The sequence below is a fragment of the Nelusetta ayraudi genome, unplaced genomic scaffold (genome assembly GCF_046127955.1).
Source record: "Nelusetta ayraudi isolate G7.1 ecotype Tasmania unplaced genomic scaffold, CSIRO-AGI_Nayr_v1 ptg000025l, whole genome shotgun sequence".
NCBI lineage: Eukaryota > Metazoa > Chordata > Actinopteri > Tetraodontiformes > Monacanthidae > Nelusetta > Nelusetta ayraudi.
The window spans coordinates 285001-308004 of NW_027466075.1; the positions used below are offsets into that span (position 1 = coordinate 285001).

The following is a 23004-nucleotide window of genomic DNA, read 5'->3' on the forward strand; positions in this document are numbered from 1 at the left end:
ACGGTCGTGGAGGCTCTTCTTGGTCTTCTTGGTCTCCATGGTCTCAGAGGTCTTGGTGGTCCTCTTGGTCTTCTTGGTCTTCTTGGTCTTCTTGGTCTCTGTGGTCTTCTTGGTCTTGTTGGTCTCCAGCTGCCTGACCTCATGCTCTCTGTTGACCTCCTCACTCAGTCCCTCAGTGATGTAGAGGTCAGTGTAGATGCTGTTGAGGAGGGTTTGACTTCCTGCTTCTTCACCTTCAGTCACACGTTCACATCTCCTCTCCAGACTGATCTTCTGCTGCTGTAGAAGCTCCTGCAGACCATCATCAGCCTCTGGAGCAGAGAAAAGGTTGGAGAAGAAAACATCAGTGTGACAGTGTGAGCATCATTTTCTCTCCACAACTTTTCAGCTGCTGTGGTGAAGCTGCTGTGTGACTGTTTGCTCTCAACGTCCCTCAGTGAATCTTCTCACTGGAGGTCCTGACGTGATCTCAGAGGGAGAAGTGAAGGAGGTGCCGGTGGACAGTCTTACTGTGATCAGTCTGGCTGTGACTGGCAGGTTGCAGTGCTGCTCCACACTGAAGACACGAGGACTCACCTGATGGAGCAAGCCGGTCCCAGAATGAGCCAATGAACCTTCTGTATAACGAGGACGTCCAGCTCATCCTGGCCTGCTGCTGCTGCCGCTGTAGAAGCTCCTTCAGCTGCTGCTTCTCACCACCAGGACTCCCCTCCGTCTTCCTGTGGAGACACTTTGGCTTTGAGTGAGTGGATCAGTTGTTGGTGTCCATCACTTGTCAACTGTTTTTCTGACTCCATCATTAGTTGGATGGAATCATTGTCTCCATCAACACTAACTGACAGCCTGCTGGCCTCCTAGTGGGCTCTTCACAAATCACTTCTTGTCTTTTGCTCTCTTTTCTAAATTCAATCCCTTCATGCAGCTTCACAATCAAAGAATTTGACCCACAAAGAATGGAGCGCAGCCGTTAATGACGGCGTCTTTTAGCCACCACGTTGCGCCCGTCATGGATTTGTAGCTGTTTTCTAGGCTGGTCTTGTCACATCATCTAATATATTATTAGATGACATATTCATCTATCAAATGTATATTTTCTATCTGGTGTGGTTGACACCTGGTGGGCTCTGGTTGAGCAGTGGCTCTGTGGAACTGGCCCTTTGTTTCTCAGCAGACAGAGACAGTGGAGTCACATTGCACTGAACTTTAGATTGAAATTCATCTCAGTGGAGTTGAGCTGCACTTTATGACAGAGCATCAAACATTCCTGCCACTGCATAAAGTTCAGTCTCAGAAAGGCTTTGCTGCATTTCAACATGATGAATGTGACCATGTCAAAGGGGGGGGGGAAGACAGAGTGGGTGGGAGAAAGAGGGGGGGGCAGAGAGAGAGAGGATTGATTGATTTTCAGCAGTATTATTATGTTGACATAGTTTTTGTATTGGCTGGAAATGTCTTGTTGCCAGGCAGAAAGATCAACTCCCCACTATGATACAACTGATGCTTGCATTGTGGCTACAAACAAAACCAAACAAGCAAAAACTGGTCAAACAGCGCCCCTCAGTGGCAGAACTGGGAGCTGCGAGGACCGACGCGTCATAGGAAGGTTTGAAGGTTCAAGGCCACATTTGAACACATTGTGTTTCTTATTGACATATTATAGAGTGACCTGTCTGAAATATCTGCCTGTTAATCAATGTGTTATTTTTTCAGCATGTGTTCATTTCTCTGTAAAGTCTGCAGTAGAAGGTAGTTTTGACTCGAGGGCGCCCCCTGGCGGCTCTTTCCAGAACTACAGTTGCCATCACTTGTTGGCAGTCCATGATGACGGTGAGAAAAATGTGATTTCCTCTTTGAAGAGCTGCACCTGTTTCTCCCTGACGTGATGAGACTGGACACTTGTTGAGGGATGTGACACTTCCTGTCAGCTCCTGAGGACAACAAGGAGGCCGAGCCTCTAATGCCCCCTACTGGCTGCACTCTGGAAGAGCCCTCCCCCCATCCTCAGGACCAAGTGATCCTCCCTCAACGTGAACACATCACTTCCATGTGAGGAGAGAAGAAGAGACGGCAGAAGTCAGCACTCACACTTCAGTCCTTGAACGCATCATCAGAGACATTCACTGCTGTTGAGTGAAGATGATGGATTCACTGCTGATGAGAAGCAGACTCTCCGTCACATATGTGCTGTGTCTCAATTCAGGGTGTGCACCCTTCAGTCCAAGTGTCCTCCGTCTGAAGGAAGCGTTCTTCAAGGACCCAGCCTAGAAGGACGGACCAAACCCCGCCTCCCCGGTAACCACTGGGGACGGTCTAGCCTTCAGTGTATTTCCTCGTTGCGTCACCACCGTTCCCTCCGGCTGGCCAACCCCAGAAGTGATGTTTTTATAGTATCAAGCCATTGGTTCGCCATCTAACAATGCTGTTGGATGATCAAATAAGTAAAATCCTACGTTAAAAACTGGATACTTTATGTGAAACTTCAATATTTAAATTTATATGTCGTGTCTTTACCAGTATTGGCAGCGGGACGGCTTGACTGGTGAGAGGGGCATGATGGGAAATGACACTATTGAGCAGATCAGGACTAAAATATTGATCCGTCCAATACGTGGATTCTCAAATCAATACTCCAGTCATCTGAGGCCTTCCATTGTTTCTCTGGGGTACATTCATTCATTTTCCATACCCGCTTAGTCCCGAGGTCAGGGTCACGGGGGTCTGCTGGAGCCTATCCCAGCTGTCATAGGGCGAAGGCAGGGGACACCCTGGACAAGTCGCCAGTTCATCGCAGGGCCACATAGAAACAAACAACCATTCACACTCACATGCACACCTACGGACAATTTAGAGTGTTCAATTGACCGCACATGCATGTTTTTGGAGTGTGGGAGGAAGCTGGAGAACCCGGAGAGAACCTACGCAGACACGGGGAGAACATGCAAACTCCACACAGAAAGGTCCCAGGTCCAGGCCCCGGAATCGAACCCACGACCTTCTTGCTGTGAGGCAGCAGCGCTAACCACTGCGCCACTGTGTCGTCTCTGGGGTACAGCCAGATAGAAATGCTCCAACTCTGAGGTGTGGGCGGGGCCAAGGCTGATGGGACCGACCAATAGCAAGGTGTTGATTTTTCAACATCAGGTGTTGATGATCAAGCAGGTGTTGTCATCAACAGCTCTGTTGAGTCAGCGGTTCATCTGTATTTCCGGGACAAAGGCCCCTCCTTCCAAGACTCAAAGGTCCAGATTTTAGACACAGAAGACAGATGGTTTGAGAGAGGAGTGAAAGAAGCCACCTGTGTCCACCTAGAGCGACCCTCTGTGAACAGAGAAGACTCCTGCTGCTGCTGCTGCCTCCAGCCAACATGCAGCCAGACGGAGAAGCACTTGGACTTTGAGGTGCTCTTGGGATATTTTCTGATTCTTAGATTCTCTGATCAGTGTTTCTGCTCCCACTTCCCTGAAATCACATGACGCTGTGTTGAGCTGAAGTGCAGCCACGCCCCTCTCTCTCTGCCAGGGTGCATCCAGTGTGGCTGTGGCTCCCAGGAGCAGTTGGAGTGCAAGAGGTGAAGATGGTCTGGTCCTCAAGGATGCTCACTCCATCAAAAGACAAGGGCAGCAAACATTGTGTCAGAAGCAGTGGCAGGAAAACAGTGGCAGAAACTGCACTCGGAGCAGAACACACTGCAGGACAAAGTAGTGATGGACAAATTAAGCTTGTGGGAAACATCCAAGCACTGGAGCCACTGCTTGAAAATGGCTGCAAATGACTGCAAGCTGCAGTAACACTGCCCTCTGCTGGCCACACACACACACACACACACACACACACACACACACACACACACACACACACACACACATCTCAATGAGCAGCATTCAGGATGCTGCATTTATTGTAGAGAAGCTTTGATGCTGAAGTATCATTGCTCTGATCACCTTTGACCTTAAAAAGCCTCGACTTGAAATAATCTCTCTCTCTCAGGGTCAAAGGTCAAGGGTCAGAGGTCAAGGTAGGTCCATTACTACTGTTATTCTCATTGCTTTGTTAATTAAAAAAAGGTTTCAACAATAAATGTTGTACACATGTGTATTTTTGTAAGCATCTTTCACATGTGTATGTTCTTAAACGTGTATATTTCAATAACATTTTAATAATCCTTTGTGTTTGATCTTCAATGTCTTTTTTCAACACATTCTATCATCTGCATGCTTTACCATCTCTTTGAAACACATTCTAATAAATATCGCAGTGTTTTTCAACATATTTTTCAATGCATTGAAAGCTCCTCCAGTTCTCCAGTCAACTCATGTCTTCATTCTGAGGCTGCTGGTGCAATTCCTCCAATCAAATCATCAACACATCAACTGTAGTCAGAGACTTTCATCATCACTATGGACACTGTTGCTTTTCCCGCCGCTTCATCGTTCAACTTTGGCTTCACTTTCAATAGGATGCCGCACTTTTCACGCTCGCCTCCCCTGCAGTCCTCTGGCGCCCCCCAGTGGAGGCTTTGAAAAGCGCAGGGCCAGAGGGATCAGTGGCACTGTTCAAATCCACATTCACTGACTTTACCTTCCTGTTGTTGAGTTGAAACTCCGCCCACCCTCCCAGTTTCAGGGAGCCTGATTGTAACGGAACAATTGAATCAGGGGTCAGACGGTTGGAACCGGGTCAAAGGTCAAATTCATAGGTCAAAGACGTGTATTTCAGGAACGGAAGGTCATATAAAGATGATTCCACCTCTGGCCTGTTCAGAAGGGAGGAATTATGTCAGAGGATCCAGGTTTGAAGTCAAACTACGTCCCGGGGGCCATATGCGGCCAATTACACTCTCCAATCCGGCCGACCAAACTTGAAGGAATTATATTAATAGTCATTAAGTCATGAAATAGAAAACAATGAAAACAATTATTTTGTTGTGTTCATTATTTAATTGCCATTAAAGCAACATATTGTCTACACATCCCCTGATATATGTCTTCCTCCAATGAGAAAGCGGCCCCTCTGTCATATTGTAGAAGCCATTATGGCCCACCAGTCAAACAGATTAGAGGCTCACTTAGTGTTGGAGTTGGGCTTGGTTCAAAGTAGCAAGAGAACAAAAGAGGCTTTGCTTCAGAATTGAACCAACAACCAGGATTGGAACCCTGGTTTTCAGCACCACAGTAAGCAGGCTAACCCACTGAGCTAAGCTGCTAAGCAGGTTCCTGAGGTCTGTGCAGGGATGTCACTACATCAATAGACAGCAGTGACTTGACATTGGTGCGTTTCAACACTGGACTCTGCAGGAGAAACAAACAGCCACAGTCACTTTGTACAAGTGCAACACAACAAGTGGAGCTGAAGCCTTTTAGATACAATGAAGAGGAAAGAAAATTCTCCTCACTCTTTGAAAATGGAATTCAAACAGAGTTTGAAAAGAGGGAAGGAGGAGCTCTGTGTTGGGAGTCAGCATTGGGCCCCACAAGACCGTCTTCAGCGCTGAGAAAGCAAAGAACTACAGAGGCCTCAGTGCTTCACCTGACACACTGACACACACTGACACACACACACTGACACACACTGACAAGCAGCGACACAGACACACAACAAAGGACAACAAGTTGCCAAAACCAAAGATTCTTCAACTCATTTCCTCATCAGTGATGAATAATAGAAGATCATCAGCATCAAATCAATCATATATAGGTCAACTGTATGATATAATGACACAGTTTATAGTCACGTGTTTACCAGAAGCAGTGGGCTGTATAATAGGATGTATGAACAGGGTGACCTATTGACCTCCACAGTGCTAAGGCTAACAAGGTGGTTAGCTCAGTAGGCTAAATCTCTCACTGTGATTGTAGAAGATGTGGCTTCAAATCCCACTTGGTACCACATGACCAGGTTTTTACTGTGTATATTTGTACTTTATACTATAGCATGTGTTTTTTTCTGGTTTTCAGACATGTTGAGATTTTGCTTGGAGTAGCGCTGTCTCGTGCTAAGCTACCACAGGACTTTTTTTTAATAACTTTTAATGAAAGTATTTAAAATTCTTTGTACTTGGAAAAAAACAACATTGTATGCAGATTTTTTCAACTGTTCAGAGAAGAGCTTCAATCAGTTCTCCAGGAGCTGCATCCCATCAGCCCACAGATGGCTCAGTTAATAAGACAACTAACTGAATCACAAGGTTGTTGGTTCGAGTCCCACCATGGGCTGAGACTCCAACGGCCCCAAAAGATCAGTAGAAGTGACTTCAGAGTTTTCACGTAGCTCAGCATGAAAAGCAAAATGTCTCTGAATACTGGATGCTTCAATTGAGATGACAAATTGCTCCTCTTGAATTGAAAACACTAGTCCCTACTGAGTGACAAAACCTTTGCCAATACTCTTTCTTTGCACACTTTATGATTCTTCCTACCCTGGCTTGTGAGCTTTGATATACAATAAGACTCTGATCATTAAGATTCTGTTTGAAGACTTTCAATACCTTGTTTCTGCTTTGAATTGCCTCATCACAACCACCTGAGCCTTGGTGGTCAGCTTTTAACTAGCAAGCCCCTCCCTCTGGACCAACCCACAATGAAGTGGCAAATGACAAAAGCAGCCAATAGAAGGCCTTCAGTCAACATTAGAGGCTCCCTACCGTCACTCTCACAAGCAAAACAAAAATACACACAATTCCACTGCTTCCCCCTGACAAGTCAACCTCAAAGTCGTAGCACAACACTCCTGATTGGATGATTACTGAAGTACACGTGATGCTCCACTATCAGCAGCAGCCCTGTGCAGATGGCTACTTCCTGTTAGCTCTATCAGCAGCACTTGAGAGCAGCTCTGGTTCCGACCCAGTGACTGTGGAGGAGGGAGACAGCAGTTAACAGAAGCCCTCAGCAAACAATGAAAGGATGAGTGTGTATGAATCAATAACCTGACTGGCCTCAACACACACTGTGTGTGTTCTGCAAATATACTGACTGAAAAAACATCTCCTTATGTTTGAACTGTTCAATGTATTCTATATTGTTGTCTGTTGTTTGAAATGATTCTCTTCCTATGTTGACATTTGACTTTGGATTGATTGTAGATGATGGGAGTAGAACTCTGTTCAAGCCCTTTGGGCTTCGTTCCCTCCTTGTTTTAAATTGTGCTCAATAAATCAATACAAATACAAATATATGTGAGGGTAGGTGATGGTGTCAATGTTCAAATGTTTCTTGACAATGACAGAGGGGAATCTTTTTTTTCCCTTGTCCTGTCTGGCCATCATGAGCAGCAGAAGTGTGTCCGAATGTCTTCATGATGGCTGACAGATTTGATTCTCAAAGGCGGAGCTTGTGAGCCCAGGGTGTGAATGACACGGGTGGGTTCAGGAAGGACCTGATGACTGCTTTGATTCTATTTTGATGGATGAGTGATATTGTGGCCAGGACTGAGGGAGGGACAGAGAGAGAAAAAGAGAGAAAAAATTGGATGGAAGTGCGGGCTTGGGAGAGCAACTGGCAACAATGTACAGGTATTGTGTCCAAACAACAACAGATATTAGTTTACATAATTAATGATCCAAAAATGAACTCATTCAAATAGTAAACAGATGAACTCAGAGCTGGTGGGGAAGAGGTCCAGAGCAGTGAGCCCCCCTGGCCAGAGGCCACCAGCCCCCCGAAGAGCCAGGACCAGAGGGCTGGGAGGCAGACACCCCTGGATGGAGGACAGGAAGCACAACCTGGCCCCCGGATGGATGGGGACCCCCAGGACAAGAGAGTACCAGAACCAGGCCCTGGACCAGAACCCAGGCCCTTCACCCACTGGACAAGACAAGGCACGACAGAGAGGCTGGTCACATGGAGCAGCCTCTGAAAGACTGCTTTGACTCCACAGACTGGGACGCATTGCAGGGCTCTCACAACCACAACATGGACCAGATGGTTGACTGCACTACGGACTTTAGAAACTTCTGTATGGACGCTGTTGTTCAAGTTGGATCTGGACGCTGCTTTGCCAACAACAAGCCCTGGAGAACCAGCGACATCAAGGACCTTCTGAACCAGGAGAAGATCTTCAAAGATGCTGAGCGACAGGAGTTCCAGCGGGTCCAGAGGGAACTCAGAGTCCAAGTCAAGGAGGCGAGGGAGCAGCACAGAAGGAAAAATGAAGAAAGGATGCAGAACAACAATATGAGGGAGGTGTGGGAGAGGATGAAGACCATCACTGGCTGCAGCTCAAAGAGAGGTGGCCACTGTCAGAAAGCTCCCACACATGTGTTGTTTAGTGCTCACCACTTGGGGGCGGTGTTGTACCTCTGTTGGCCACCGTCATTCACTCATTTATTACGTCTGTGCCTGACTGCACCTGATAGCGCTGTCAGTCAGTTAGTCATCAGCCTCCCGGCACGTCACTGCCCCCTACCGATGCGGCGCAGTACTTTCTGCCTGGCCTGGTGTATTTTCACTTCGTTCACACGTATTTTCATGGATCATTAGAAAGAATACACTGGTCACAAACACTCATTGAATGTATTAGACAGCCTGTGGAACTTCAGCAGATGTAGTACATCAGTAATAGTAGTAATCAAGCATGATAGATAGATAGATAGATAGATATTAATACATTTTATTTGTGTGGCACATTTTAGAAACCTCAGACACTTTACAAAGTCATTAACATAATAAAATCAATAGTGTAGTGTGTCTGTTGATGAGCACCATGGTCTTGGCCTGGGCTTGAAGAAGCAACCATCTCTTTGAAATGTCCCACTGTGGGTCTCCACATGATCTTCTGTGCAACAATTTGTCCTGTGAGCTCACTGGAAGAGTCTGCAGAGGAAGCAGAAGATGAGGGTGTCTACCTCTCAGCTGCAGCAGCTCACCATCTTCACCACTGTGCTGACTGGTGGAGGCGTCGCCACCATGTACTACCTACAGCAGAGTGAGTTCCATTCACTAACACCATTCACACCTTCACATCTCTGTGTGTAGGAAGAACTCTCTGGAGCTGCTTCAATGGACCACAGTGACAGACAAAACAAAGCATCCCAGCACTGCAGGCCACCAAACTACCAGTGGAGTTAGAATCAGGTTCTTGATGTCTGAAGATTCTGTCTGTCATGAACAGAGTCGGGTCGGAACCGCAGCGGTACCGTCTACACCGTGTGCACAATTATTAGGCAAGTTGTATTTTTGAGGATTAGTTTGCTATTGTACATCTAGAGTGCTTTTGATCTATCCAAAATGTGAACAAACCATCAAACCGGAACATTTAAGTAGTAAAAGTGAAGTTCTGGCTTTCTTATGAGAATATCTTTATGTACACCATTATTCGGAAACTATTAGTGTGCACAATTATTATGCAACTAAATGAAAAACAAAGATTTTCGCATCTCACTTGTTTATTTTTACATGTTAAAGTGAGAATAAAAAAAACCCCTCAGAATTAACAAATAAACATTTCAGAAATAATAATAATAATAATAATAATAATAATAATAATAATAATAATAATAATAATAATAATAATAATGAGAGCAGGCCTTCGCTGAGGCTCAGTCCCGAATATTAATAATAATAATAAAAAAAACAGTCACCAGTATAGCCACCCTTCTTTTCAATAACATTCACAAGCCTTCCATTCGCGGAGTTTAGTCAGTTCCTTGATCTGGTCAGAATCAACTTTTTGTACAGCTGCCGAAACCCTGTTTAGAGAGGTGCACTGTTTACCTTTACTCTAAATGTCCTGCTTAAGAACGGCCCAAAAGTTCTCAATAGGGTTTAAGTCAGGTGAAAAGGGGGACCATGTCATTAGTTTTTCATTTTTAAGGCCTTTACTGGCCAGCCACACAGTGGAATACTTTGATGCATGCGATGGAGCATTGTCTTGCATAAAATCAAAGTCCTCTTGAAAGATGCAGACTTTTTCCTGTACCACTGCTTGAAGAAAGTGTCTTCTAAAAATTGGCAGTAGGTCTGAGAGTTGATTTTGAGTCCATATTCAACCCAAAAAGGTCCAACTGCTCATCTTTAACAATACCTGCCCATACCAGTACCCAGAGATGGGGACTCGAGTTAAAGACTCGTACTCGAGTCGCATTTTTGGAGACTCCAGACTCGACTCGGACTCGATCCTAAAAGACTCGAGAATTGACTCGACTCGAGATCAAAGACTCGTGGGCAATCTTTAATTTAATTTAATTTTTTTGTTGTTTTATTTATTTATTTATTTTTCACAAAACCACCTCCGATGCGCGACGCATCGCGTCACATCCCTCCCTCTCTCCTTCATTATCAGTCATCATGGCAAGTGCAAGTGGAGCAGCTGCTGCTAAAGAAAGTCCACCGCCAGGTTCGCTACCCTTTATATTAACGCACTGCTACACAAACTTCAAACAGAACGGCAGAGACAGAACTGCAAAATGTAAATGCTGCAAAAGGACAATAAAAGAAAAAGGTTCCACAACCAGCAACTTCCTGCGGCACATTGAAAAGGTGCACAAGGAAAGGTAAGTTGTACTCATAGTGTTTTTGCATACATTGTCTAGTTATTGTTTAGCTTAGTGCATTACCAAGAAGAAACGGTCGGGCCGTGGTGTTCAACGAGACCGCAGTGTAACGTTAAACAAACACCACGGCTTGGTTACCGCCGTTTTACAAGCTAGCTTGTTGCGCTAGCTTGTTGCGCTAGCTTATCACACTAGTGTTTAGGGTTGCCACCCGTCTCGTTTTTCCCAGAATTGTTCTCTTTTTTCACCACCTGTCCCGGGAAAAATAAAATCTCTCCCGGGACACAATTTGTCCCGTTGTTTAGGGAAAATGACAAAACCTCATTTGATTTCCGTCTGTGGTCTAGATAGGGTTGCCAACCCTCCCGTAAATATACGCACTTCACTTTTTACCCGTATATTTCGGGGATGCCTCCGCCTCCCCCCCATGTCCCGGATTTGAAACTCTAGGAGGTGGCAACCCTACTAGTGTTTGTGTTACAAAAATGAGCAACCTCCCATGTTGTTCATCTACAGGTATGCTGAATATAAGGCAGCCAAAAAAGTTTCCTGTGGAGAAGCCCAAGAGGGTCAGACTCAGAGCAGCCTCGATTCCTTTGTGGGACTAAAACAAGGAGTGAAAACATACAGCCAGGGCCATCCCCGACAGAAGACCATTACTGACTCCATAATTCATGACCTCATCATCTCATGCAACCTTCCTCTGTCCTTGGTTGACATACCCAGCTTGCAGAACTTCATGTCAGTGGTGGATGAAAAATACTGCCCAGTAAGTCGAAACACCGTTACCAGACGTCTGAGTGATGTAGCATCCGACAAAGAGTACAAGATCAAATCCAAATTACAAAAAGCAGACACTGTGTCTGTGACTGTGGACATTTGGACTGACAGGAGCATGCGAGGCTTTCTAGGTGTAACGGCCCACTTCATGGAAATGGAGAAGAACAGTGTCTCAAGACTGCAGACAGTTCTCTTAAGTTGTGATAGATTCACAGGTTCACACACTGCAATCAGAATCAGTGAACAATTTGAGGAGATATGTGACAAATTTAATGTAAAACACAAATTAGATTACATTATCAGTGATAACGCTTCAAATATGAAGAAGGCCTTTACAGTTTCTTTCCCCTCAACAACTAGAGCTGAGAGGCATGAGTTGGATGACGAGGGTGAAGATGATGATGAGCTAGAAAATGATGACTTATGGGAGGATACAGGTGAAACCCTCCAAGAAGATGTGGACACCATCCAGAGTAGCTGCCGGCAACAGCGGCTGCAGTGCTTTGCCCATTCATTGCAGCTCGTCGTGCGAGATGGACTGAAAGAGACCAAAATTATTAACTGTGCATTGGCAAAGGTGACAAAATTCTGCAGTTTACTTCATACAACTTGTGGACTTAAGGAAGCTTTTAAGAAAACGTATGGAGCCAATCGGAGCATCCCCTCTGCTGTAGCAACTCGTTGGAACTCGACTCTCCGCCTTGTACAGGCAGTCACTGACCTTGATCCCCAAAGCCTTAACACTCTCCTGGAAGATGAAAGACACAAAAGCCTGTGCCTAACAGGCAGAGAGTTGAGCCAGCGGAAAGAGCTTGTGGAAATTCTGGGCCCGTTTCTTCAAGCAACAGATCTCACACAAGCAGAGAAGGTGGTTACTCTCAGTGCGGCTCTCCCTAGCATTCTATCACTCAACAGCCACCTCAACAGTATGCAGAAGAAAGCTCATTACCTGCGCGGTTTAGTGAAAGCCCTACAGCAGTCCCTCCAACGCCGTTTTCAGGTATGATGGGAGCTATAAAAACAAAACATTTTCACCCACTTCTTTACTTCTGTAAACCTGTGATCTGACCGTAAAGCTGAATTTGATGATCTGATTTTGTTTCAGGGGATGTTCGTAAATGTCAGAATGGAGGAGTCGGACAAGCCTGCAGGAGACCTGCCCTTTGGAGATAAGGTTTACATGATGGCTGCACTACTGGACCCATACTACTGCCTCTTTTGGCTGGAGCATGATGTTCCCATCCCAAATGATGTCAAGAGTGATGTGAAGGAGATGGTAATGGGTAAGTTTACTTGTGATAGATTCCTTAACTTATATATTCCTTAATTTAATCATCACTATTTGTATAACTAAGATCATGATCTGATGAACATAATCTAACTAACCATGTTTTTTGTGGACATTTTTCAGATCATGTCTTGGCTGATGCTTCTCAAGTCACTGTACGTCAAGAGAACAGCAGCGGTGGTGAAGATGACAAGGAGCAGTCACCGACACCTGCCAAAGTTCCTCGCCTGTTCTCAGCCTATCGGAAGAAAAGCAAGAAGAACCCAGACCATGCCTCATCTGTCAGGGCTGAACTCAAGCGCTACATCCAGAATTCGGAGTCCACTGCGGCCGATGAAGAAGAAACGCAAACAGACTGTCTGGAATTCTGGAATCGACATACTAAGGGTTTCCCCAGACTTCATAGGGTGGCTATGAGAGTGCTTAGTGTCCCTGCTACCAGTGCACCAGTAGAGAGGGTATTTATTCACGGAGGTATTAGTATTATAATGCGCCCGCACAGAGCCAGGCTTAGTGCAACAAACCTGTCATGCTTAATTTTTCTGAAATGTAACAAGCATGTTGCATAATTTTTGATGGTCTTTCAGCGACTGAGAGGCAGCCTAATAATTTTTGAAATGTAACTTAAGTTCAGTTGCATCATTTTTCAGTCTTTCAGCCACTGAGAGGCAGCCTAATATTTTTTTTAAAATGTATCTAAGTTCAGTTGCATAATTTTGATGGTCTTTCAGCCACTGAGAGGCAGCCTAATATTTTTTTTAAATGTAACTTAAGTTCAGTTGTATAATTTTTCAGTCTTTCGGCCACTGAGAGGCAGCCTAATGTTTTTTTTTTAAATGTAACTAAGTTCACCTTCTTGGAGGCTTTCTTTCTTTTCTTTTTTCCACACATGGGTTAGTTTAGTAATAGTTAAGGCCCATGGAAAGGACAGACAGTTTTACTACTTTATTTTATCTATTTTATTATTTAATATTATTTATTATTATAAATGCCATCTATTTTTTTTTTTTTTTTAAAAAGTCTGAATAAAAATACAAATTTGGATATACTGTATTTCAGCCAGAGGCTATGTCATTTTATATATGTGTGTGTGTGTGTGTGTGTGTGTGTGTGTGTGTGTGTGTGTGTGTGTGTGTGTGTGTGTGTAAAGACTCGTGACTCGACTCGGACTCTAAATCAAAGACTCGCGACTCGACGAGTCTTGCCCCTTAAAGACTCGAGAATTGACTCGACTCGAGGCCGAAGACTCGTGACTCGACTCGGACTCTAAATCAAAGACTCGTGGGCATCTCTGCCAGTACCCCACCGCCATCTTGCTGGCATCTGAGTCGAAGTGGAGCTCTGTAGCCATTACTGATCCAACCACGGGCCCTTCAATCCTTTCCAACAAGAGTCACTCTCATCTCATCAGTCCACAAAACCTTTGAAGAATCTGTCTTCAGATATTTCTTGGCCCATTCTTGACGTTTCAACTTGTGTGTCTTGTTCAGAGGTGGTCGGGTTTCAGCCTTTCTGACCTTGGCCATGTCTCTGAGAACTAAATACCTTGTACTTCTTGACACTCCAGGTAGGTTGCAGTTGTGAAATATTGCAGAACTGGAGGATAATGGGTTCCTGGTGGCTTCAAGTTTGTTTCTTCTCAATTTTTTGCGGTTAAATTGCATCTTTTCTTCTCAACACGTTTCTTGCAACCCTGTTTACCATTTGCTACAAAACGTTTGATGGTTCTGTGATCACGCCCCAATATCTTAGATATTTCAAGTGTGCTGCATCCCTCTGAAAGACCTTTTTACAATTTTTGACTTTTCAGAGTCAGTCAAATCTCTTTTTTGGCCCATTTTTCCCGAGGAGAAGAATCTGCCTAATAATTATGCACACCTTGATATAGGGCGTTGATGTCCTTAGGCCACACCCTCCCTCGTTATACAAATACACATCATCTAATATGCATTATATCCTCTTAGCATTCAAGTTTATACAGCTTGGGGTTGGAAATTAAGGATAAAATGATCATATGGTCAAAATAGTCACTTGCCTAATAATTGTGCACACGGTGTATATATGGATCTATCTACTACTAACTCTCAAAAAACTGACAACCAACAGCAACAAAACCAACCTACTATGCAATTTTTTTTTTGAAATTAGCGCCATTAAATAGGGATGCCCTATTTGCATGCAGTCAGCCATGTTTCACCTCCAGTCAACACGCAGTGGTTCACATGAAGGTCCAAGAGGCCTACAGACCTACACTGAGTCTGGACTTGGCAGTACAGTTGGATCATTGTCTTTGTTGTGTTTTTTGGTCATTGTGATCCAATGTAATGTGAGAGAAGGACCAGTGCAGTTATATTGGAGTGAGTTATTTAGAGTGTAATAGAAGTTATAATGCAGAGTCTGTTTTTATGAAATGTTCTATCACCTGGCAACCATCCATCCATCCATCCATCTTCTACTGCCGTATCTGGAGTCAGGTCTCGGGGGCAGCAGCCTCAGCAGAGACCCCCAGACTTCCCTGGACCCAGTCACCTCCTCCAGCTCCTCCAGTGGGACCCCAAGGCTTCCCAGTCCAGCCCAGAGACCTGGTCCCTCCAGCAGGGTCTCCTCCTGGTAGGAAATGCCTGGAACACCTCCCCAGGGAGGCGTCCTAAACAAGACCCTGAGATGCTGGAACTCCTCCCCCTGAGGCAGGGCCTCCCCACCGACCCAGAGAAGGCAAACCACCTCATATCCAGCATTGATTTATCTGTTGGTAATTAATTATAATGTATCATTTATTTTATTTAAATTATATTTGAACTGAATTGGATTTGTTTGTAAAAGTGAGATTTATTTTCATTGATTCATGTGGTTTATGTTGAGACCGAGTGGAGAAGTGGGTATGGCCTACAGAAGGTTTGAGTACACAAGTTATTCAGATATGGAGAATCCCCATGGTAGGACTTCAGGAGATATATAATCAAAGTGTTAAAGCAGCAGAAATGAAACGTCAGTTGAGGTCAAGGTTACACAGGTCAGAGGTTGTGATGGCTTTTATTGTCAGAATATTGAATCATTGAAATATAATGTTTGAGCTCGTAACAAAGTTAGGATGATATAACATAATCACATAAAATAAATGATCTGGTTTCCTTCTGATTCATTGACGTCCTTCTGAAATCTCCACACAAACATCTGGCAAGCATCAAAACCATGAATTATTTTGAGGGAAACTTCTTTTGTCGTACTTATAATTCAATTATGATTTGAGTTCCCATCACAGGTGTTGTGAATCACTTTATCTTTTCCACATGATTTCCTTATTTAAGATCATGAAGCAGAAATAAAGTCTCTTGAAAAGTATTTTTCACCTCCAAAATGAAGATGTTATAGAACTCTGAAGTGAGAGCAGAGCAGTTTGTTGTTGATGTGTGGAACCTTCATGCTGAGATGTTCCAGCCGTGGATGATGAGAGCAGAAGCAGTGGTTGTGTTGCTGCTGCCTTCACTGAGCAGCTGCTCCAAGTCCTGCTTCTTCCACTGAGGATTCAGCTCCACCAGTGGCTTCTGGGACATCTCTCCCAGTAGAAGCAGTCCGCCAGCCACCAGGCTGCACTGGGGTCAAAGGTCGTGACACACCCACACAGTCTTGGTGCGTGCAGCTTGCTGTTTGGCTCCACTGGTTGTAGTTCTGTCAGCCACCAGTAGATGGAGCGCTCCTCTTCACTCTCCTCATCCTCACCACCACCTGCAAAGATAAGAAGAGACAGCAGGAGTCAGGACTCAGGGTCCTTGAACGCATCATCACAGAGACGTTGACTGTTGATGGAGATGATGGAGTGACTGGTGAGAAGAAGCAGACTCTCAGTCACATGTCAAGTGTGGAACATCAGAAGGTCATGTGACCATGGAGTGTTGGACTGATACTGAGGCCTGATGAAGATGAACTGATCAATAATTGGGTGGTGAACTGAGAGAAGAAGCAGTTTGGCAGCAGATGTTGGATGAATGAGGAGCAGCTGGACGTCACCATCCTCCTCTCACACTGTGACTGGGAACACTGGACCTCTGCTGTGGGATCAACTGGCTTTGGTGCTGGAACCATCATCCACTGCTTCCAAACCAGTACTAACCTCACACTCTTCAGTTGATGGTCACTGCTGTAGACAAGATCCATCAGTGGCTCCTTCACTGATGACTCCTTCAGGGGGTTCATATTCAGGTCCAGCTCTCTGAGGTGGGAGGGGTTGGACTTCAGAGCTGAGAGCAGCCAATCACAGCTGAGCTCTGACAAATTGCAGCCCCACAACCTGAACAGAGAATAAATGATGGAGTTTATAATGATAGAGAGTTTTTCCTGGGTGTCATCACTCTGAAAATCAAAGTGAAATGTCCACTTCAGCATCTGCAATCTGCAATCTGACCACTAGATGGGAGGATTTTACCCACTGTACCTTCAAGCCTAGTTTCATTCATTACTATCACAAACCAGTGTCTGCAAATTGAATTTCCAACAGCAGTAAAGTGAAAATCATGACGACAACAACAAGAGTGATAGAAGTTGTAGAGTGAAGAGGGTGAACTGACCTCAGAGTCTCCAGTTTACAGTCTGGACTCTGCAGAAAACCACTCAGCTCCTTAACTGATGAATCCTGAAGATAGTTCTCAGCCATGTCCAGCTCTCTGAGGTGGGAGGGGTTGGACTTCAGAGCTGAGAGCAGCCAATCACAGCTGATCTTTGACAACCTGCACCTCTCCAACCTGGATACGTAATAAATGATGGAGAGTGTCATTCACAGTTGGGTGTGCGCGCGCGCGCGCGCGTGTGTGTGCGTGCGTGAGTGCGTGAGTGCGTATGTGCGCATACGTGTGTGTGTGTGTGTGTGTGTGTGTGTGTGTGTAATTTAAAACCAGTTTTACACATTTCTAATGGAATCAAAGTGAATTCCAACAAACTCAATTCAAAGTCATGACAACAACAACTGCAGCAGTTGTAGAGTGAAGAGGGTGAACTGACCTCAGAGTATCCAGTTTACAGTCTGGACTCTGCAGAAAACCACTCAGCACCTTCACTGTTGAATCCAGAAGGCAGTTCCAACTCAGCTCCAGGTGTCTGAGTTGGGAGGGGTTGGACTTCAGAGCTGAGAGCAGCCAATCACAGCTGAGCTCTAACAAACTACATCTCCACAACCTGAATAGAGAAGAAATGATGGAGAGTTTTTCCAGGGTGTCATCACTCTGAAAATCAAAGTGAAATGTTGACTTCAGAATCTGACACTAAAGCAATCTGAAATCTGACCACTAGATGGTAGGATTTTACACACTGTACCTTTCCACCCAATTTCATACGCTTCAAACACAAAGCAGTGACTGCAAATTGAATTTCCAACAGCAGTGAAGTGAAAATCATGACAACAACAACAAGAGTGATAGAAGTTGTAGAGTGAAGAGGGTGAACTGACCTCAGAGTCTCCAGTTTACAGTCTGGACTCTGCAGAAAACCACTCAGCTCCTTAACTGATGAATCCTGAAGATAGTTCTCAGCCAGGTCCAGGTGTCTGAGATGGGAGGGGTTGGACTTCAGAGCTGAGAGCAGCCAATCACAGCTGAGCTTTGACAAACTGCACCTCCACAACCTGAATAAAGAAGAAATGAAGGAGAGTTTATAATGATGGAGAGTTTTTCCAGGGTGTCATCACTCTGAGAATCAAAGTCAAAAGTCGACTTTAGAATCTGACACTCAACAAAGGAGAGAGGGTGAGTGAATGAGCGCTGAAATCTGACCACCAGATGGCAGGATTTTACACTCTGTACCTTTAAACCAGGGGTGCTCACACTTGTTCAACATGCGAGCTACTTTTAAAATGACCAAGTCAAAAAGATCTACCTACTATACAATCGGTGTGTGTGTGTGTGTGTGTGTGTGTGTGTGTGTGTGTGTGTGTGTGTGTGTGTGTGTGTGTGTAACGCAGATGTTTTGCTAGCAGCATCTCCCAGGATCTCCGGTGCTTCTGCTGTGCGTGACTTTGAAGCGTATTTTCCGAGCGGGGCGTCAAAACAAAATTCAGTACATCGGACATTATGACCAAGGGCCAATTCCAGTTCCTCCCTTAACTCCTCAATCTCAACCCTCGCCCTTAACCCTCAATCTTTGGCCCTCAATCTTGGCCCTCAAAAATAAGTGTAAGGGCTTAGAAATGGGACACCCCTTAAGTGCAGTTACGTCTTCAGACTGTGGGGGGCTGCCGTACGCCAAAGCTAAGTCCAGTCTGTCAAGAAGACGACAACGACGAAGAAGAAGGAGAAGAAGAAAAAGACGATGAAAAAGAAGAAGTCCTCCGTCGCTACACAACGAGGTACACAAGTAACGTGAAGCCGGGACCGCCGGTCCGGCTGACAAACATCGTAAAGTAAAAAAAAATAAAAATGTTACGCAACAACAATGTCAATAATCCATAAAAAACTCTTAAACTAAGACAATAAAATGGTTTTGTAATATTTATATCTTTATTAACTAAGAAAATACTTCCATTTGTAGCTCGCTTTTTCGTCGCCATCTTTTTCGAAGATGTCTTGGCGAAAATACGCAATGCCTTCTGGGTAGCCCTCACTGCCAAGGGTGGTCCTGGAGAATCTCAATATTGAGGGCGATACAGCCCTTAATCTCCTCCCTCAACTGGACGTTCTTAGAATGGGGACAGCATTTGCACCTAGCAGAGAGCGCGCATTTTTGAGATTGAGGGTTGAGATTGAGGGTTAAGGGAGGAATTGGAATTCACCCCAAGATCAACCACAACCACCGTGTTTTCTAATCATTGACTTCCTGCCTGAACCATTCTACCTGCTGTAAGTGACGAGGACTCCACTCTTAAAGCTCTCTCTCCCTCTCCCTCTCTCTCTCTCTCTCTCTCTCTCTCTCTCCGACCTAATGGGCACCCCTGTTTCAAACCCAGTTTCACTCATTTCAAACACAAACCAGTGACTGCAAACTGAATTTCTAACAGCAGTGAAGTGAAAATCATGACAACAATAACAAGAGTGATAGAAGTTGTAGAGTGAAGAGGGTGAACTGACCTCAGAGTCTCCAGTTTACAGTCTGGACTCTGCAGAAAAACACTCAGCTCCTTCACTGATGAATCCTGCAGTTGGTTCTGACCCAGGTCCAGGTGTCTGAGGTGGGAGTCGTTGGACTTCAGAGCTGAGAGCAGCCAATCACAGCTGAGCTCTGACAACCTGCAGCCCTCCAACCTGAATAGAGAAGAAATGATGGAGAGTTTAGAATCAAAGTCAAATGTCGACTTTAGAATCTGACACTCAACAAAGGAGAGAGGGTGAGTGAATGAGCGCTGCAATCTGAAATCTGACCACCAGATGGCAGGATTTTACACTCTGTACCTTTAAACCAGGGGTGCTCACACTTTTTCAACATGCAAGCTACTTTTAAAATGACCAAGTCAGAAAGATCTACCTACTATACAATCGGTGTGTGTGTGTGTGTGTGTGTGTGTGTGTGTGTGTGTGTAACGCAGATGTTTTGCTAGCAGCATCTCCCAGGATCTCCGGTGCTTCTGCTGTGCGTGACTTTGAAGCGTATTTTGTGAGTGAGGCGTCTCCGTCAGTTTACGCCAGGATTGCAGGCTCACGTGACAAGCACGGTAGTTTGGCGTGTATTTAAAGAAAACAACAGCCAAACTCTTTTTGCTGTTCCTGTCTGCTCTCATACAGAATGCAGGTATCTGAAGTATACATTGATTTTAACAATTATTATAGTTTCAGATTTAAAATGAAATCTGCTTTATGTCTCCTTTATTTGATCTGAGCGGTGCAGAAGCCGATTTGTCTCATTTACCTTTGACTGTAAAATCCAGCACATATAAAAACAAAATCCAGCACATCGTACATTATGACCAAGATCACTGAGTTCCTGCCTGAACCATTCTACCTGCTGGAAGTGACGAGGACTCCACACGATTGACCTAATGGACACCCCTGCTTCAAACCCAGTTCCACTCATTTCAAACACAAACCAGTGTCTGCAAATTGAATTTCCAACAGCAGTGAAGTGAAAATCATGACGACAACAACAAGAGTGATAGAAGTTGTAGAGTGAAGAGGGTGAACTGACCTCAGAGTCTCCAGTTTACAGTCTGGACTCTGCAGAAAACCACTCAGAACCTTCACTAATGAATCCTGCAGCTGGTTCTGACTCAGGTCCAGGTGTCTGAGGTGGGAGGGGTTGGATTTCAGAGCTGAGAGCAGCCAATCACAGCTGAGCTTTGACAACCAGCAGTACTCCAACCTGAATAGAGAAGAAATGATGGAGAGTTTATAACGATGGAATTTTACCAGGGTGTCATCACTCTGAACATCAAAGTGAAACGTCGACTTCAGAATCTGCAACAAAAGCAGTCTGCAATCTGACCACTAGATGGGAGGATTTTACCCACTGTACCTTCAAGCCCAGTTTAGGGCGTGTTTTCATTGCCTTGCCTCACCACGGTTCGCCTCGGTACGATTGCGTTTTCATTGGCTCTGTGATTACGAGACCGTGGGCGGAGTCGACACGGTAAAGCGGGACAATGTTTTCCCCAGCATCACTTCTGTGCCATACACAACAGCGCAGCGATGGACAAAGTAGAAGTTGTTTCATACCTGCTGCTCTGTCTGTGGTTGCTTTTCTGTTCAAGAAAGGACACTTTCCCTCACTGAAGTCACAGTTGATCATTTATGCAGCAACATTTATAATTTATTGTTTCGTTTTCCATTTGAGCAAATGTGTAGTTCAACCTTCATATTTTCACCAAAAGTAAACACGAGACGGATACAACGGGAAATCGCGTTTATTTAAAAACAAACAAACAGAAAAACACACAGTAAACACGCCTCCTTATTTGAAATAGCTGCCCTAGCGAGCCAAGGACGACTTTGTTATATGCCGCGGTGTTTGAGGCTTCCTCGCGGCCAAGAGCCACGTCCTCTCGACGAATCAGTATTTCTTCTCTCCTCAAGACTCCTGGGGTTCCCTAGATTACCGCGCCTCACGCAGGAGCAACTCGATTGTTTGTTTTCTTTACCGAGCGCTTCGCCATTTCCCGTTTGTCGTTTTCGCGAATATGGTTGAACACACTCGCGACGTCGAGGGCATTCCCGGTTCGCCTGCCTCTCCCCAAAAGACGAAAGTAAACATGTATTGAAAAAGCGGTTTTCAAAAACTGTATACACATAAATGTATTTGTACAACACCAATAGTAGCTACTTGTATTCACGGTAAAATGTACCTGACACGGAAGTTCTGTGTCAAAGGAGTTGGCGTGGATGTCCGCTCTGACAGGGAACATCGATGCGGACACGGAGCCAATCCAGTGCCCTGCTCGTAGCTACGTCACCACTAAACTCGCTTCGTCTTGCTCGGACCCTGGGGGATTGTAGGTACCAAAACAGCGCCCCCTACAACTGTGCAGCGGCCAGTGCAAACACCCTAACACCATACCATGGCGAGGCGAGGTGAGGCAATGAAAACACGCCCTTTCATTCATTATCAAAAAAAAAGTGTCTGCAAATTGAATTTCCAACAGCAGTGAAGTGAAAATCATGACAACAACAACAAGAGTGATAGAAGTTGTAGAGTGAAGAGGGTGAACTGACCTCAGAGTCTCCAGTTTACAGTCTGGACTCTGCAGAAAACCACTCAGCTCCTTCACTGATGAATCCTTAAGGTGGTTCCAACTCAGGTTCAGCTCTCTGAGGTGGGAGGGGTTGGACTTCAGAGCTGAGAGCAGCCAATCACAGCTGAGCTTTGTCAACCAGCAGTTCTCCAGCCTGAATAAAGAATCAATATTTGATTTCTTCCATGGTGTAAATGTCATATTCAGAGTCATTTCTCCCTGTTGATGATCCAGATGTGCAGCTGTTGGGATCACTGAGTCATTCAGTGACTTTCCTTTCTCCTTCAGACGTTCAATGGCCAAGTCAACAGCGCGGTTCAGTCTAAGCCAGTAGTCAAAGGCATCCTCACCCTTCCCAGGAAAAGTGGTGTAAAAGTCTGCTAATGGGAGTGGTGAACACGGAACAGAATCAAAGTGCTTCCGCAAGAGACCATAAATGGCATCGGGGTTACAGGTGATGTTAATACCACTGTTCCTGGTCCCAAACCTGACAACATCCTTTGCTTTGCCACCAAGATGAACAAGGATCTCCTCCGCTTGTTCCTCAGGTTACATAATTCCCCCTCTTAATGAAACTCCTCATGAGCTCCTCCCACTCCTGGACGGAAACAGAGTCTGAGTTGTCTCCTCTGAAGCAGGGGGGCTCCTTCAGCTTTCGATGAGGGACATATTGCAAATGGGACACGTCAAAAGCATTTGTGGCAGACACATTTGCATGGCTAGGTCGAGGGGTAGCACTATGTAAAGGGGAACTGGCTAGCATATCAGCATGGGCAGGTGAAGGGGCAGCACTGAATAAAGGGG

At 45.1% G+C, this 23004-nt stretch overlaps 2 protein-coding genes across 2 annotated transcripts in view; both read right to left on the minus strand.

Annotated features, from left to right (window-relative positions):
- Nucleotides 1-643, minus strand: part of LOC142889862 (uncharacterized) — a 1142-nt gene extending 499 nt beyond the window's left edge. The window contains exons 1-2 of the mRNA XM_076028540.1: nucleotides 511-643; nucleotides 1-311 (exon numbers count right to left, since the gene is read on the minus strand). The exon at nucleotides 1-311 is cut by the window's left edge and continues 437 nt beyond it. Of these exons, the coding sequence (XP_075884655.1) occupies nucleotides 1-311; nucleotides 511-643 (444 nt within the window). The remainder of the gene's footprint in view (nucleotides 312-510) is intronic.
- Nucleotides 1-22413, minus strand: part of LOC142889863 (uncharacterized) — a 155290-nt gene extending 132877 nt beyond the window's left edge. Inside the window, exons 1-2 of the mRNA XM_076028541.1 lie at nucleotides 22181-22413; nucleotides 19610-19783 (exon numbers count right to left, since the gene is read on the minus strand). Coding sequence (XP_075884656.1) covers nucleotides 19610-19783; nucleotides 22181-22413 — 407 coding nt within the window. The remainder of the gene's footprint in view (nucleotides 1-19609; nucleotides 19784-22180) is intronic.
- Nucleotides 22414-23004: the final 591 nt, after the last annotated feature.